Source organism: Hyposmocoma kahamanoa, unplaced genomic scaffold (assembly GCF_003589595.1).
Source record: "Hyposmocoma kahamanoa isolate Upper Pololo Valley unplaced genomic scaffold, ASM358959v1 92, whole genome shotgun sequence".
NCBI lineage: Eukaryota > Metazoa > Arthropoda > Insecta > Lepidoptera > Cosmopterigidae > Hyposmocoma > Hyposmocoma kahamanoa.
In genome coordinates, this window is record NW_020654748.1 from 10,921,261 (window position 1) to 10,939,971 (window position 18,711).

Below are 18,711 nucleotides of genomic sequence, written 5' to 3' on the forward strand. Positions count from 1 at the left end.
AAGGCCCGACAGATAAATTGTGCAATACAAAACGAAACACACGGAAATGCATGCACGTTTTCCTTTTTTGTTTAAATAAGGTTTTCTTATTACGTTTATTGAATGTTACGATGTATTACTTCCATGATATTCAATAATCTCTTGCAAAATTACTCAACTAGTTTGTTATAATTATTAATACAAAGATAGAACAGAACATTATGAAAAATTCCTTTGATCTGGTTGGATCAAACCAGCGCCCTCAAACTATCCGTGCTAGACTTTCTCCCAATTGAGCTACGGAACGAACCACCAGACCTTATACATTTTTCTATGTGCTTGTGTGCAGATCTTTTGTTTTTAGTTTTTAACGACTTTTTTGCCGTAGCGATATTTCTTCAGTAAAGTTTTGTTTTTTAAGCGATTTCCCGTTTTTTTAGTGTGTCATTAGCTTGTGGTGACTATTTACATTGACACGCCTAACGTATTATTGGCCATGAAAACGTTAGTTTACAGTAGGCTGAAAAACTTAGTAGCTAATAATATATAATATATTAATAATTTAATAATACTACGACATTAGGATTAATTATGATATATACGAGTAGTACATTGACAAATCGCTGAATCGCCGCAAAAAAAATGTTATTTAATATTAAAGTACATTCGCTTATTTCACGTCATTCAATGATCTTTGACGTCATTCAATTTTATCCTGTTATTTTTCATTTTAAACAAGGTTATGTATTACCTTTGCTAGTCGAACCAAACCTGGGGTATAAATATAAATATGTGTTAAAAGTGCCAAAATTCCTGAAGTTTTTCTGAAGTACCTACTCTAATTATTTGGTTTTAGCATAGTTTGTCAAGATCAAGTATGGTAACTCCATACAAAAGTAGCAATGCGGCTAGTATGTGTGCACGCCTGTCGCGCGCCGTGTACGCAAACAAATAATCTCGCAGTGCACTCGCATTGCATACCGCGAGTCGTCCCACTAACCATTCGTTGTAGAATTGAAACGTTCAGTCGGTTTTTAAAAAATTACTCAAATTCAGAATTGCCGTTCTTCTCGATACCTACTGAGCATAAGTAAGTAATGCTATTTGTTTATTTGACGACTTTGGCGGTCGAGCGCTTAGCACTATGGGCATTAGACACGGTCTGTGGCGTTAGATAAGGAGCTCCCGAAATTAACTTTTGTAGAGTGATTCTGATCTGGGTGTTCCAGATCACAAAAGTAAACCTAGATAGACCGGCTATGATGCACTTTTTTAAACGGATGTTGTCTTGCCATTTTTTTGACAAACGCCGCCCACTACGTGACCTTGAGAATGCATAATTGGTGAAGTCATACAAATATTTTGTTGAAACTTTATTATCAAACTATGGGTACAACCTGTAGGTTCAACTAAAATAATTAAAATAAAATAATATGACAACCCTAGACTCCGAGCAAAGTGTAGGCTTTGATACGCCGAACAGGCGGCAGTTGCCCTGCTTGGTCTTATTATACTGTGGTTTTAGCCTTCTAAACATTAGCAACGGCTATTAATATCTTTTCCGTCAATTCGATGCCTCTCTTGTATACATCCACGTGTATTCTTTCATCATTAGCGTGAAGTAGCGTAGGCGTATCGGTAAAAGGAGTCAAACTGATAGCTGGGATGTTCTGACTCCGAACAAAACGTGCATCTGTTGTACCTGGACACACTATACACTGCAACTCGATGCCCCTGAAATATATTTCCTTGTATTACATTACATTTAAACGATGATGAAAAGTGCTGGAAGTCCTCCATTTAGCATATACCATATACCATTGAGCATTAGCATAGCTCCAATTCACCAAACTAAGGTTTATATTAGCATAGTTGAATTCTACTCCGTCCATTAGAATCCCTTGCTACGAACCGCTGGCGTATTTATAGGAATTTTTGTCCACACGGACACGGGTCCCCTGGCGTAATAATTCTCTTTGAAGGCTCATGAGTTTAGTTTTGACCACCGCCATCTTGTGGAATTTGAACTATCAATTTCCAATCTCAAATGCTAGTCATTTACCCGCGTGATTAATAATTAATGGCGGTTTTATTTCGTCGCTATGTATTTTTTTACTTGCGCTCCATATTCTTAAATTATAATATAAACTCACATATCATTCGTAGCTTTGACTAGAGCATTGTAAAAAGTCAAATTGTCTGTATTAGTATTTGGCACAGGCGGGTTTTTCTGAAGATATTCGCACGTCACCCCATCTCCTACTTCGGTGCACCAAGACTCAATCTAAAAAATGATTAAACTCAAAAAACAATACATAGAACCATAAAATTGCGTATATTATGTATTATATTCCTATTCATTGCTGGGTATAGGCATAGCATAATAGGACAAATATTGTTACAAATATAGCAGCGAGACACGCCCCGTGTCCGGACGAACACATTCGCATAATCGGTGTAGGTACTCAAGTTGCGCAGCGCGGGTTGGACACGCCATTCATTTTATAAGTGAAGCGTTCTCTCGGTGTATAAAATAGTTAATATATTTTTCTGTGTCTTTTTTTTACAAATGTATCGTTATGTATAGACAAACTCGCATTACATTTCTGTTTCATCATTATACTCTCATAATCGAGGTATTAATCCGCGATATTTGTATAAAAATATCAATATGTAAGTAGTACTAGACAAAAGTTATTTCAATATTGCATGAGATTACTGTGATGCATAACCCAATTTTTTGCTAATTATGTTTACAACCAGGAAAACGACGAGTGGTCCCCTAATTCCCTGAAGGTACACAACTAAAATAATAATGTGACAACCCTACCCTTCAAATTATAGCCATTGATGCGCTAAGCAGACGGGAGTTGCCCTATTAGTGTTATTACACTATGGTACAGGTCTGCCTCCTGTAACTTGTGTGTAAAGCGTAATACTTGTGTCTGTAGTAAAATATTCCTAATTGCAGACATGTAAATACGATTTTTATTTCATTTATCTACAAAGCTGTAAATGTGGATATTTTAAAACTGCAAATTTGTAAATGACTTTAAATACAAACATTTTAATAGTTTTTACAAATAATTCTAGCTTTGGCCTATGTACTATAAGGATCATTAATGACATTCTTCCTTACCATTTTCTCAAATTGAACGTGGTCGACACTTGGTGCAATTCTTATATCGAAGTATGCAGACAATTGATCTGGCATCACATTTATCTGAGTCCCTCCCTAAAATAATAAGATGCCATTAAAATTTTAGGGACGCTACCTTGTAAATAAAACCTGCAAATTGAGAGGTTGGAAGGAGTATTTCGATATGAGGTACCAGGAGAAACAAGATCATCCAGGGCGAGCCTTCTTGTTTACTTGGTTTGACACTTGGGTTGTAAAATTAAACAGGGGTTAAATTGTCACCGCGCAAAGGCTTCGATCCGAACACGCTCTAATAAACAAATTTTTGTGTTTGATCCGACGGGTGAATTCACCGAATTGCGAAGTACTTATGTGGAATTCCTGAAAATGTACATAATTTGCTTATGGAGTGCGTTCAAACGGAACCTATCTGGGTACAGTTAAAAGGTAACAGGTGGTGGTACGCCATGCCATTCTTTCGCTCATTAAATACACTATTTAAAAAAATTATAAAGACACTAAGTACTTCTTGTTTCCGTAATATATAAATGAAAATTCGTAACGTACAATAAATATTTGAAATTACATTACGAAAAATAAGAAAAATCTATGATATTTGCAAGACTAGAATTTGTTATAGCGTAATAAACAATAATTCCCCTAAGTCCCTTATGTCCCTAAGACGTAGAAAATAATATAATTATGTAATATTGTACAGCTACATTGCTAATAATTTTAATAGTTACTTTAACTTTATTACATTTCCATAGAAAATTTTACTTTTTATACCATAATACACGCCATAATACACGTGCCAACTGTTATCATGTCCACGTGTAAATGCATGCTAGTTATCTTACATCTGTCAGCTACAGCCAGCTAAAAGCATGTAAATTTTGGCATTTAACCCTGAAATGATACTGCTATTTACTTGAATGAATGAAATATTCTTTATTGCACATTAAAATTACAATGACAACACGTAACAGTAATGTAAGTATCACATCACAGAGTAAGCTAATGTACAACAGGTGGCCTTATTGCTAAGTACTAAGGTTAGTTTGCGCATGATAATGACACTTATTGTTATTTTAACAATGTTCAAGTAGAAGATAAAACGCTTAAATACCAACCTCAAGTTTGGTAAGATTCATGGTAATAAGATCACCCAACATATAAATGCTTTTGAACTTCCTTCCCTCTGTTTCACGAAACTTCACAAACTTGTTTAACACGTTGGCTATCTATAAAAAATATAAAAAGTATTTATAATTTATGACTAACACGCAATTAATGAAATGAATATGACAACACTACTTACTTACAACAGTACTAACTTACAAAGAAAAGCCAAAAAGCGTTATTGTACATTATTACACAAACACAAAAGCACAACTCAAACATGAAACCTCTATCATAAGGTTACAGTTCGAAGTCGCTTTCATTGAAAATGTTTCTAAGCACATAAACCTAGGCTAAAAGATGACCTACAATTTGCCATAAGTTTATTTACGCAATCACTAGTGTACTTGTACAGCGACTCTAGCGGTTGCAGGAAGAAGTATGTATTTTAAAACATGGTAAAGGTCTTGGACCAACTGTTGTTCTGAACTGTATACTTAACATTCTTAAAACGAAACATTTAAAAATAATTATAAACGTATTGTGATGTATGCTAATACAAAATAGACAAGTGAAAATTCTCCGTGTTTTTTTTTTTCTTTTTACTCTGTATTTTAAAGCTATACCTACTTAAATCCCAATTTTGAATGTATCGTTTAGAAACGAAGCATTACCAAAGCAATGATGCAATGCAGTGTAAGGAAGCAACGACCACATAGACAAGAAATTCCGCCGTTTTTCAAAGAATCTCCAAATAAATTAGCACAAGTCATCAAAGCGCAGCAACTACATTGAAACAAATGAGAGAAATACATTGTATAGAATGTTACGTTTATTAAATAATAAATATTCGGTTGAAATATATTTCAGTGTTATACATTTTGGGCTTTGAAAATTACAAAATAATTTGTTTTCTATTCTGGAATCTGAACGAGAATCGAACTCAGAGGTTTCCTCATACACATGAGAAAAATTATATGTGCGTACGTAGTGAAAATTACTTAAGAAATCATATATATTTTGCACGAATAATAAGCTCGTATTGGCAAATGTTTAGATATAAAAATAAAGAATAGTAATTCAAGAAACGTTTACAAAAATTAGATTGTAATTTCAGCTATAATATCCATATCATATTATATTGTGCAAATAACTAACCCTTAGACCTAAGCATTTTGTAATTTACTACCAATTTATGGACCTGTTCCGAAATAAATGATTATTATTATTATATCGCAACTTTGTTTACGCTTGAATAGGAGAGTTATAATATTTGACATACATATACATATATAACTTGTATCATGTAGTACGTATTATTTTTATTATTTTCATGTGATAAAAGCGCTTTTGACAAATGATTAGATGTGGCTTTATTATACTAAGTAACACTATTAAGTGTCACTAGTGAGATAGGTATCTAGTTAATTGGTGAAATAACAGGCACATGATACTTGTCAACTTATGACTCACGGTGACGAGCGCAGTAGCAGTGCCCCTCAGATCTTTGCGATTTAAACCTCTGAGTGGCACTGCAATTGTTAGGCTCAACTCACACTGGCGCAGAGTCGAAGCGTCGCGACGCGTCATGTTTTTCGCCTATAGCATATTAATCTCTATTTTCCCATTATTAAGGTACAAATTTGTGTTATGCAAATATGGAGTCGCGGGTCGACTCTTGGTTAGAATTGAGCAGTTTCGTCATGCGTTCCTTGCGCGCAGTGAGGCGTCAGATGCCGACCACACTGTGATCCGGGCGTGCTATTGCGAGTGTCGTCGGGCGACGATGCGCGTCGCCATGCGTTGTAGTTAAAAAACAGGACGCAACGCGACGCTTCGACTCTGCACCAGTGTGAGTTGAGCCTTATGGCCAGGCGTGTAGCTTACCATCAGGCGCACGCCTTGTTCGTCCCGTCACTTGATATTATTAAAAAAAATACAAGGTACTAGTTCATAAATTACCTTATCTCCAGCCGTTCCCATCTGTGAAGATAATGCGCCATGACCAGGAGTTCCTTTGCAAGTAATTTTCAAATCTGTTCAAAGAATACAATGTATATAATAAATTATTCGGCTATTTACGACTATTCTCTATTTATATCTTCATTAGTGTCTACAATATTCTTTATAAAATGCTAAAAGTAAACAAAAAACAATTCTTTTTCTTGTCTGAGTATCCATTGTTTGTTAGAGTTTATCAAGTCCTTAAATAATCTTTTATTTTATCACACAGGCAATTTTAACTCTTATGTGTCTGATAAACTTTTGTGTAACAATTGTAACCAAACATTTGTTTATGATTACATAATAGTAATGTTTACGTTTGCTATCTTGTGACACATCTGCTATTCATTTTGAAGTAGGTAGATTCAGCATCATGTGATGACAAATGTGTCAAACTAATCGTAACAAGTCTCTAATACGATGAGAATGTTCATAATAAATACAAGTTTGATCAAAATCAACCAACATCTCAAGGACCATTAGACGTACTTTTAAACGATTCTTTTCGACGAGTCGGACTTCAGTTTCACTAGCTGATTAATGTTATCCAATTTTATTGAATAGTATACTGAGTAGGTACGTCAAACTAGCTATTGTTTATTTAATTTATTACAACGTACCAGAAATATACCTATCATCAACAAGCAAAGAAAGCTCTATCAACCTTGAAAATAGACGTCATTCATAAAGAATTTAAACAACTATTGTTGAGACTAACATATTAGAACAGAACATTTTAATGCTTTGACCCTTTTTTCTCGCATTAGCAACGGCTTCACAATAAAACATAGGCCTTCCTAATATTATCGATACAGACGATGTTGACAACATTGATGATCTCCGTGGTCTAGTGTTTTGCACACTGGTTTTCATAGTGTCGCCAACTCTGAAGACCTGGGTTCGATCCCCGGCCGGGTCAATGTATTAACTTTAACTTCAACTTCAACTTCAACTTTAACTTTGTGTTTCTTACATCGACGTTGATTTTTATATGTATTCATATTTAATTAATTACTGTGATGTTGTCTATTATAAACAATATATATATATAACGTCAATTTTAAACATATAATAAGTTCAGCGCGGAATTTTAAATTTTCAAAACTCTTTTTATATTTCAAAAGTATAAAAAAATAAATATTCAAATATATTTGATTATTTATTTCAATATATAGTTGAATATACTAAACTTACGTAACATATTGGATTTTAAGTTAACTTTCAAGGTGAACGGTAAAGCTGGCCGTCCACGTTATGGAGGACGTCCTCCATTGCGAATTCCAGTTCAAAGAAGTATTTATAAATAAATAAATTTACTTACGTCTAAGTGTTCTTTCTCCATTAAAAGCATGAACGGCGTTTGGTTTTGGACTGGGTCCACCCTCGTCTAATTCAAATCCAACGTTAAGTTTTTTAAATTCTTTGGTCTTGACAAATGCGCCCATACCAGACTCGCCACCAATTTCTTCATCTGAACCGTATACACCAAGGTTTATGAATGAATATGTTGTCTACTACCCAGTCACAAGAAAATGTGTATCATAAAAATGAGAAGCTACAAAACTGCACCTTGTGGAACACCAGTGCTGATACACTAACAGTAGTATTAATGTTTCTCCATTTTGCCTCTTCAAGACTAAAAGTTCTGTTCGTTAATGAAAATCGTTCGTTAGCAAAAATAACTGACGACAAAAAAGCTGTTTAAAATCCAATACAAAGTGCCGCAACTAGCACGTAGAGAAATTCGTAAGATCTGCTGGCTCGATTCGTAACTCAGTTGGCAGAGCGGTAGCAGTAGCAACAGGCGATGGTTCGAGTTCAATCAGATGAAAGGAATTTTTCTATGAGTTTGTTTAATGTTTTTATCAATAATAAAAATAACTTATTTTTGTAAGCGTTTTATTTAAATAGTAGCTGGTGCCCGCGATTTTGTCTGCGTAGAATCAATACTGCCAGAAGCGCACTATAGTATACTAATTTTCATAGTTTTATTGGTTTACACCTGCTTTTTGTCTATTTTGACAAAAAGGAGACTTAAGTCCTTTTCTTAAATCCCATCTATCTTTATACCAAAATTTATCAATATTGGTTCAGCGCTTTCGGCGTGAAAACGTGTCAGAGTTACTTTCACATTTATAATATTAGTTTGGATTAGCATAATATCAAAAGATCGGACCTACCAGGTACGAAGGTAACATGGACTGTCCTCTTTAATCTAGTTCCTGCTTTTTTTAGGTTCCGAATAGCCTCTAAGTATGCCATACCCTGTGCTTTCATATCTTGTGTTCCCCGAGCATACAACCATCCATCCTCTGTAACGTGAGCTTCAAAAGGAGGATATGTCCATTGTTCCTGTTAATCGAAAATTAAATAAAATGTTTAGAAATAATTTCGAAAACTCTTTATTGAAATCATAAAATAATCTGCTCATTAGTAATGTGATCCAGTCTTTATAAGGTTTTGAAGTCGCATAAAAGACGTTTGGAATATTTTTTTCCATTTAATTGTACGCAATTTTTTAAAGTCTTCCTTAGTCTCGGAGCTTCGGAGAAAGGGTCGAAAACAGTATATATATGGCGTATGTTAAAGTGACTGTTAATCAGGCTATTTTGCGTACTGTTTAATTCACTTCCATGTATCTAAAATCTAATTTCGTTCCTAATAACGCTTCGAAATTTCCTTTTTTACTTAAACGTTGCTAGAGTTTACAGAAAAATATTAAAGATAGAGAGTACAATAGCAATCCACTCCAGGATAGCTAGAAACCCCAGACCAGATTCAATTTAGAAAAGTATTTTTCCCAAATTAAATGAGGAACTCCAGCGCCCACAGTGCAAAACGTTGCGCTGTCGATGTCGAATGAATGTTAACTGGAAGATATGTGTTTCCATTTAATTTATGGCCTGTAGAATTCGTATTTAAAGTAACAACGACAATCCTTTTACAAAAAAGTAGTTAATTACACCATTAGTGAAATTGTATCACGAGATTACAAATTATGATTAAATATATTCTCCCAACTGTGAGGTACCCTTTGTACTCTTTACCATGTTTCTCAGTTGGTGAGTTTCTATTATAAAGCGTTTCTAAATTTTCCGTATTGACTACAATTTATCAGTATCTAAATAGTAATACAAGTACGGCATAGACTAATATTTACGTATGAAAACAAAACATTACACAGGAAATACCTAAAACTTTTCATGTTTTTTGTTCAATAATTTTATGACTTTTATACTTTATTGGTTGTATTAAAGAAAAGCTGATAAGGTAGAGTTATCATGGTTTTATGTTATCTCAGTTTTTGCCTATCTTGTTACAAGATAATCCTCGGAGTTAGAATTAATGCAAATCTTACATAAGTTGATGTTTGTCGTAGACATTCGTATAACCTCTTATTTATTACCACTTGTTCGATATAAGTAATCCTAAACGCACCTGATTACTCCTATGTAGGTATATTCACATATTTGTTTTCGTATTGATAAGAGACTGAAAAAGGTATATACTTCCCGAACAATATTTATAAAACGCTACTTACACGTGTGATGTAAACATTTTATATAAATTACGTTTGGGTTTACCGCTTTAATGCGGAAAAATTACATTTAACCACTTTTCCTGTATTGAGTAAGCAAATGAACTAATGTACTTAAAATATGGTACGTAACATCCTCCCTTCCCCGCTGTGTGCCAATCTTATATACTTTGTATTTATTTTCTTGTGATCTTAAAGTTATTTTTAATACAGTTGCTCAAAACGTGTAATTTTTCGCACTACAAATCGTGCCGAAAGTTGGAATTTTCGCACTAGTGCTTTTTACTTTTCCATTTTTTTTTTAATTTACTGTTGTTTCAAATCTTAAGCACAGAACTAAAGAAGTTGTATATTTATTTAATATTTATGTGCTTTGTGACGTAAGTCATTCGTCATTAAAACTTATATTTATTTACAAATGCTATATAATGAACGTATCGAGTGGAGGTCTCTGCCTACCCCTGAATTGGTAACAGGCGAGATTTTTATGTATATATTTGTTTTATGTATTACAGATCAATTGTATCTCACTACCGTGCACGGGTTCCTAAGGAAGTTTAAACAAAAGTACCAGGACTTCATAATAAGAAAAGTGGTTACAGACCGATATTACAGAAAATAAACAAAAACAGCACGTTAGAACTATATTTCCATAGACTTTTAAATAATGATTGCAGTGGTTGGATTTCATTATTTTAATTTACTAGCAGAAAATGAGTTTTTTTTAAATACTGTTTTATTTTACTTTCAATGTAGTTTTTTCGCAAATGTATTAAAAAACGTCGTTTGATACACGTGCGGATTTGTCACTTTCACTTGTCTCGCGTCTTGACCCTCGCCTCTGGCTCGGCCCAAGAAGCCTCGAGCCTCGTGAATAATGACTAACTTTCCGCACTTATATCAAAAATAACTATTATGACCGTCTATTTTGTTTCATAATTCAGGATTCTACTAAGAATTCATTTTTTTTTATAATGTCAAGTGACGGGACGAACAAGCCGTGTGTCTGATGGTAAGCTAGCTAAGATGTAAGTTGACAAAGCAAGCTACACGCCTGTCTATAACACTTGGCGTGCCATCAGAACTTTAAATCGCAAAGATCTGAAGTACACTGCCACTGCGCCCGTCACCCTGAGACGTAAATTGATAAGTCTCATGTGCCTGTAATTTCACGAGCACCCTTATCCTTCAAGACCGGAACACAGTAATGCTGACATTACTGTTTGACGGCAGAAATAGGTAAGGTGGCAGTAGTTCCCTGGACGATCACTTTCTCAAGGAGCTCTACTGCTACTAATTATCACATGAGGATGACTATGAGCCCAATTATCGGCGACATTAAGAATAAAAAAACTACGAGTAAATTCAAAGGATGGAAATGTGAGTTCCTCCAGCAGAGGAAAAACAGCCACTATTCCACGACTCGGATATCCTTGATGACGGTAATAAAGACCTGTGACCGAATTGGTGAAGCGAACCCTACTGCCAAATCCTGTCAGACCGAAGAAATTTTTCTTTGTGTTCGATCTTTATATTATTAATTATAACAAAGTAGTGGAGTTATTTCACAAAAACATTCATTAATATCGCGGTGGTAAAACATCGTCAAATTCAATAAAAATCAATACCTTGCGCCTTGAGAGAAATTAAATTATTTTTTCGGATTCAATGAATGTTATTATACGTAAATTTGAATCTAAATCGAGTTATATTTATTTTTTCAATCAAACATTTTTCAGACCCTTTACAGATCCCGTGATCACCTGTAAAGGATCCGAATCTTTGGTTTATTTGAAAAAAAAACAAATATACGCGATTTGTATCCGAACAAATAGTTTCATTTCCTATGTGCATCTAACAATCGCGGAAACGTAAGAATTTAATTTAAACGTTATGAATACGAAGAATAAAAGTAAACTGGACGTTGCTGACAATCATCTTCATAAAATCACAAATTAATTTCTTCTATAATAAAATTAAAGTTAATATTCAAAATTTGGCATTTACGAGGCTTATGTACAGCTTCTGTGTAGTTGGATGACAAAAATCCATGATAGTAACCCGCTTAACTCTGACAGGTTGTCTTGGTCTATCTATTTAAAATAAATGTTGTAAATGATAAATGTATACCAATGTTCATTTGTAACACATTTATCATATACAAAAAGCAATCCCTAGAATTTCTCACTCAGTCTTCTAAGGGGAATCTGCCTTACGAAAGAGCAGTAGAGTTTGACCAATGTGACGATTTCAAGTGTTCACCTTACCTGTGAAATAAAGATTAATCCACTTTGACTTTGAAAAAGTCATCCTCTATATCATATATATATACGCACACACTCATAGCCCCGCACTAGGGAGACCCTGTGTCGCAGGTGCCATAGACAAACACAACCACAAATCACATCCAAACTCACGAGAGAAATAAATGTAGGTCGTATAAGTATTTCTCCCGGCAGTATGGTAACCGTTCGGCCACGGAGCAGTTCATAAATTAATAGTAATAACATTGGATGTCTTTCTTACCTCATTAACAGGAACTACGTCCATATGTGAATTTAACATAATCGTAGGCAACTCTGGCTCTAATCCTTTCCATGTGACCACCACTATTGGTTTCTTTGCCACAAATTCATATACTTTAACAGGCAGCTCCAGTTCGGCTGCTTGTTTCTTTATAAATTCAACACACTCTTCTGTAAAATAAGTTATTTATTAAGTGTTGCCCGTTCCTTCGTTAGCGTTGGGAAGTAAAATGTACTAAAAATTGCTTTTGCGTAGGTATTCGGATTTTACATAAATTTCCAGATTATCAGTTTTTTTTAAATTTTATTATATTTTCAATTTACAAATTTTTATACAAATCGGGCAACCGCGGTGTAATTAAAGCATGTACGAGGATGTAGAGACAGACACTACATTGATATGTTTTTGTTTTTGGAAAAAAATATTATTATAATGAGACAACACATGAAATTATTTATATTAATGAAGATTATTAAATTTACTGTATGTATTTTTTTAAATCTATTCCAGGAGCTATGAGTGTAGTGTGTAGTTATTCAGTTTACTTCTTGAAGAAAGAATCTAAATCTGTAGTTTGCTATTTATTACGGTGTTGTATTTGAACAAGTGTTGCCCGTTCCTTCGTTAGCGTTGGGAAGGAAAATGTACTAAAAATTGCTTTTGCGTAGGTACTCGGATTTTACATAAATTTCCAGATGATCCGTTTGTTTTAATTTTATTATATTTTCAATTTACAAATTTTTATACAAATTGGGCAACCGCGGTGTAATTGAAGCATGTACGATGATGTAGAGACAGAAACTACATTGATATGTTTTTGTTTTTGGAAAAAAATATTATTATAATGAGACAACACATGAAATTATTTATATTAATGAAGATGATTAAATTTACAGTATGTATTTTTTTAAATCTATTTCAGAAGTTATGTGTGTAGTGTGTAGTTATTAAGTTTACTAACATAATTTAATACATACAGTTTAGTAACATAATTTAATACAAAAAGTTTAAACAGATTGAATTAATTTGTACTTAACTGCTCTGGTTAACGTATATGGGTAAGTAAGTTTTACATCACTATTATTTTTCGTACTTAACCCGTCACACGTCCTAGAGATATACAGTGCCCCTATCGAATTTGGTACTTTCTTATTTTATAATTAAAAACCCATGTGGCTCTAGTACAGTACCAAAATCGTTAGGGGCACAATTTGTCTCTAGGGAGCGTATCTGATTAACTAAAAGTAAATAAAATTTAAACAATATATTTAATCTATAATGACCAGTTCCTGAGTAACTTCATTTAATACAGATAATAAATATTGTTTTATAAGACTTACCATAGTCAATGTCAGGGTGTACACTCGGTATTTTTAAATATTCTCTTAACCTTTGTATTATTAAATCATTTTCCCAATTAGAACTCATTATTTCAAATATATGCAATAAAATGAGAAATGTACGTATATATGTCTGCTTTAACCGGTGGCACAAGTAATACTAATGAGTCATAACATAATAAACCTTACTAGCATAGAATGTTATTGTTCTGTAAAGAAAAGACGAAATGACTTTGAGAGTATGACTTCTTTGATATTGTTGTATGTTGTATAACTTTGATATGCCATCTGTCGGTCACACTTTAAAGTACAAGCCTTAAACAAAATCAAAGTCAGGTATGTTGGAATTAGGGCTTGCAATGCGGATATCCGAACATTAGTTTTATTCGAATATCCGTTAAATTTGTGTGTTTGTTTTTGTCGTCACGAATAAGATAATTCGAATATTTCAAATAATACGTGAATAGATTTAAACAACTAAAAGAACTTTAAACTTTAAAACAACTTTCATTAGGTGCTTTAAATATCGAAAGAGGAAGTCGCAATACACATACAGTATTATTTTATGTTAAAATACTATAATATATGCACTAGGGAAAACCTGAATCGCGGGTGCCATGGACACATAACCAAAACCAAATTACACCCAAACTCAGGAGAGAAATAAATGTAGGTCATACAAATATTTCTCCCGGCCCGGCAATCGAACCCGTGACGTCTGCGTGGCAGCCCAGCATGGTAACCGTTCGGTAACGGAGGCAATTACAGCTTTGTAATATTGTATAATGAAATAAGTGTTAGCTGGCTCGCCTGCGATTCCAATCGCATTAGCGTCGCAGTCGTGTCGAACTCGTCTCCCGCACCCTGCCTTACGGGTCATGCAAGCTGGTCAGTTATACTTCGTGCACAGTTTTACAAACCATACAGTTGCGTAGCGAATGTAGATGGACAGAGCAATAGCTATTAAGTAGCACTCCCTGGGTACCCTAACTCGAGTAGAGTCAGGCGGCGTGAGCCGCGTCCGGCAAATACGCTTTGTTTGCCGGATCGAGTGTTGAAGGTTGAATGACGGTTGTGCGTGTTTTATAATATTTTTGAAAACGTTCTGCGAATTTTGTGTACGGATGTATAATTGGCAAAATGTTATTTGCACCGATTCGTTTTATCGTTGAAATACATCTATTGTATGTGGAAAAGAAGTGTGCTGTCTTGTCAAAAGAGTGGGCTGTCTTGGTGACGCACCTACCATCTGCATAGTGTAAACAACTAGTTTAGATACTTTTATTCATTGACACTAAATTTTAAACTTGGTAATCTTTGTTGAATTAGTAAGAACATAGTCGGTATTCGGTATGTTACGAAGTATCTAGTAGTTAAAAAAAGACCTGATGAGTAAATAAATAATTGAAAACGAGAATTCAGAAGAAGCGTTTAACGCACCTACAACTCGTACGATGGACCAAGATCATTAAGTCCATGTACATTTTTAATTAAAAGTGGTTTTATTATCCTAATGTAATAGGAAGGATTAGCCGTTCCAAGATATAACATTAACAAAATTATCGAAATACAGCAGGGATGTAAACTTTCATAGAATTATTGACTTATGACTAGCTAAGTAGAATGTAAGTTACGCGTTTTCCCCATTCTTCTCCCAATTAACAATTTGGCGATAAAACAAGTTCTATAATCACTGTTTATTAGTTCTATTAAACACTTATAGCTGTAATACGACCTAAAATTTAGCGATAGAGCACGTTAGCACTCTTTGTAATAGTCCGAATTAGACCCCAACGTTAGCACTTTTTAAAGACTGAACAATAAATTACATTGTTAAATTCATCTCCCACGGCCGCTGAATCCTTACTAAAAGAAAATAATGCAGTTAGTAGCACTAATTTAAGGTTCCGTCATGTATTTCCAAACGATATTGTTAAAGCCTTTAAGTCTATAAATATAAAAAATACTGCTGATCTTGATGGTCTTTCAGTCAGAGTAATTAGTTCTATAGTTGATTGTATTGCGCCTTACTTAGCCTGTGTCTTTAATAAATGTGTTGATGATGGTGTCTTTCCTGACCTCATGAAGCAAAGTAAAGTTATTCCACTTTTCAAATCTGGTAGTATTTCTGACCCCACCAATTTCAGACCTATATCAATACTACCAACTCTCAGTAAAATATTTGAAAAAATTATTCTAAATCAGATGTGTGCACATTTTTATAGTAATAATTTAATGTCTCCTAAACAATTTGGTTTCACTCGGGGTCGCTCTACAACCGACGCTGGTGTAGAGTTGATTAATCATATATTTGATGCATGGGAAGTCTCACATGATGCTATTGGTGTATTCTGTGACCTTTCCAAGGCTTTTGATTGTGTGCACCATGATACACTGGTCAGGAAACTTCGCCATTATGGTGTGGCGGGACGTGATCTCGACCTTCTTAAATCGTATTTGCGTGGTAGGGTACAGAGGGTCGATGTTAACGGTACGAGATCGTCAGGGTCTGTAATTAGCATGGGTGTCCCTCAAGGTTCAATTCTAGGCCCATTTTTGTTTTTAGTTTATATTAATGATTTACCTAGCCTTATGGAGGGTATAAATCATGAGATAGTATTGTTTGCTGATGATACTTCCTTATTATTTAAAGTTAAAAGGCACCAATGTTCCTATGACGATGTGAACAATGCTATATCTAAAGTAGTTGATTGGTTTGCTGTTAATAACCTACTTCTTAATGAGAAAAAAACAAATTGTGTGAAATTTACATTACCCAATGTTAGAGAGACGGTTACAAACATTGTAGTTAGAAACGAAAAATTGAATCTTGTGGATACAGTTGTATTTCTAGGTATAACGTTAGATGCTAAATTGCAATGGGGTCCCCATATAAGTAAGTTGTCAAAACGGCTCAGCTCTGCAGTGTACGCGATTAAAAAAATAAGGAAACTTTCAGACGTCGAAACCGCTAGATTGGTTTACTTCAGCTACTTTCACAGTCTAATGACATACGGCATTTTGCTTTGGGGTAATGCCGCCGATATCAATAGAATCTTTGTCCTGCAGAAACGTGCAGTTAGGGCAATTTACAATCTGGGCCCCAAAGTATCTTTGAGAGATAAGTTTAAGGAAATTAACATTCTTACACTAGCCTCACAATACATTTATGAAAATATAATTTATGTTAAAAGGAATAGTAATTTCTTTATGAAAAATAGTGACAGACATAACATTAATACGAGGAATAAAAATAAACTAGCTTTTCTTGATAGTCGTCTTCACAAAGTCAAACAATCATTTAAGGGGCAATGTATACGCTTCTATAACAAGATTCCGGTTGATATACAAAATTTGCCTTTCACGAGGTTTAAAACTATAGTGAAACAAAAACTTTATACTAAAGGTTATTATACAACTTCTGCGTACTTGGATGACAAAAATCCGTGGTAGTAACCCGTTTAGCTCATGGAGGTAGTCTCAATCTGATGTTTCAAATAAAAAAATATTGTATATAATAATGTTATTTACAAAGAGCAACCCCTAGAGTTTCTTGCTCATTCTTCTCAGGGGAATCTGCCTTACGAATGAGCGGTAGAGTTTAACCATTGTGACGATTTCAAGTGTAATAATGCTTACCTATGAAATAAAGATTATTTTGATTTGATTTTGATTTTGATTTAAATATTTCCATGATATTGCTCACATTTTCAGGTTATATATGAAAACAAAAATGGCGTTATAGTCTGTAACTATTAATCATTACGATATATCTATATTACCACTTTGAAGCACGATTTAATCTAAGTCTAGTGCTCTAAGATATATCAGAATCTGGTTACTAACTTTTAGTTTCAAGCAGTCTTGTTAAATAGCTTTTGGTGATATTATAGTAGCGTCTCTTATTAAAGGGAACGTCTTAAAAGGGCTTTAAAAGTCAGTAACTTTCACACAAGCGTTCTTAAAGAGCTTAAAGCTCTTAAAAAGCTATGTCTTCAATTTCTTTTACAGCACTTCAAACGCTAAAACAACTACACAGTGATAAGTATAACTGTTATAACCTTTATATACCTAGCTTTAGGATTTTACTATAGTCGATTTAATACAATAAGCGACATTTTGCGCTAGAAGGTAAACATAACACTGTTATAGAGCGACAGCGTTAACACGTTAATACGCACTCCAAAAAAAGCATTCAGTGTTAAAATCAGCCTATAGTTGCAACAACAACCTGTAACGTGGTAGCCTAACGCACCACTTTACACGTTGATACATTATTCATTGATCTTCATAGTGCCACCTAATACTATTATTGTAGGCCTTGTAAAGCTACCATAAGACTTAAGGCTTTAAAAGTATTCGTTGTTATCCCGCTTTGTTTGTTGGGTTATGATTAAATTATCCGTCCAAATATCCAAATATCAATCCGCATGCAAATACACTATACTACTTACTGTAATGATTACCCTATTATAAAAAAAAAACTTTCACTTCGTTTACATTAACTTTTTATATGTTAAAATAATTGGCAATTGGTGTTATTATTGTTGTACAATATCAACTTATAATTTTTATTTTTGTAATAACAAGAAAATCTTTAAAGAGTGACTATTTTTTTAAACCTATGTATTAAATATCAGTTTCGTTAGGATATTCGGATAAAAGATTTTATATTATTCGAATAATCCGAATAGCAAAAATGGGCGAATATTGCAAGCCCAAGCTGGAAGACATTTGAATCATAAATGTTTAATTTGCAATCTATGCCTAGGTTTTATTTTGATCGTTACATCCTATCAACTATTTTCATCGTATACTTAGAGAAAAAAAAATAACAAAAAAAAATGGTAAAAATTTTATTTTATTTATTTATTGGTTCACTTACAGTTATTACAATGTTACTTACTAAAATTAAATGTAGGTATAGAAGATCTTATCTAATTGCACAACCAATTATACAAGTAAACACAGCTTACAAAAACAACATGAATGTCGATAAATTAGAACTTAAAAAAAAAGCTATTTAATCCAGTTTTTAAAAAAAAAGAGAAAAGTAAAATACA

General features: G+C 33.8%; 1 protein-coding gene across 1 annotated transcript; it reads right to left on the reverse strand.

Moving 5' to 3' along the window:
- Positions 1–1,280: 1,280 nt before the first annotated feature.
- Positions 1,281–13,797, reverse strand: LOC113236811 (aminoacylase-1-like). The gene is made up of 9 exons (XM_026473005.1): positions 13,649–13,797; positions 12,309–12,478; positions 8,425–8,596; positions 7,566–7,715; positions 6,203–6,276; positions 4,252–4,362; positions 3,119–3,214; positions 2,133–2,263; positions 1,281–1,713 (listed from the first exon to the last, which is right to left on the reverse strand). The coding sequence occupies exons 1-9, from the start codon at positions 13,734–13,736 to the stop codon at positions 1,509–1,511; spliced, it is 1,197 nt and encodes a 398-aa protein (XP_026328790.1). The 5' UTR covers positions 13,737–13,797; the 3' UTR covers positions 1,281–1,508.
- Between the last annotated feature and the right edge of the window lie 4,914 nt (positions 13,798–18,711).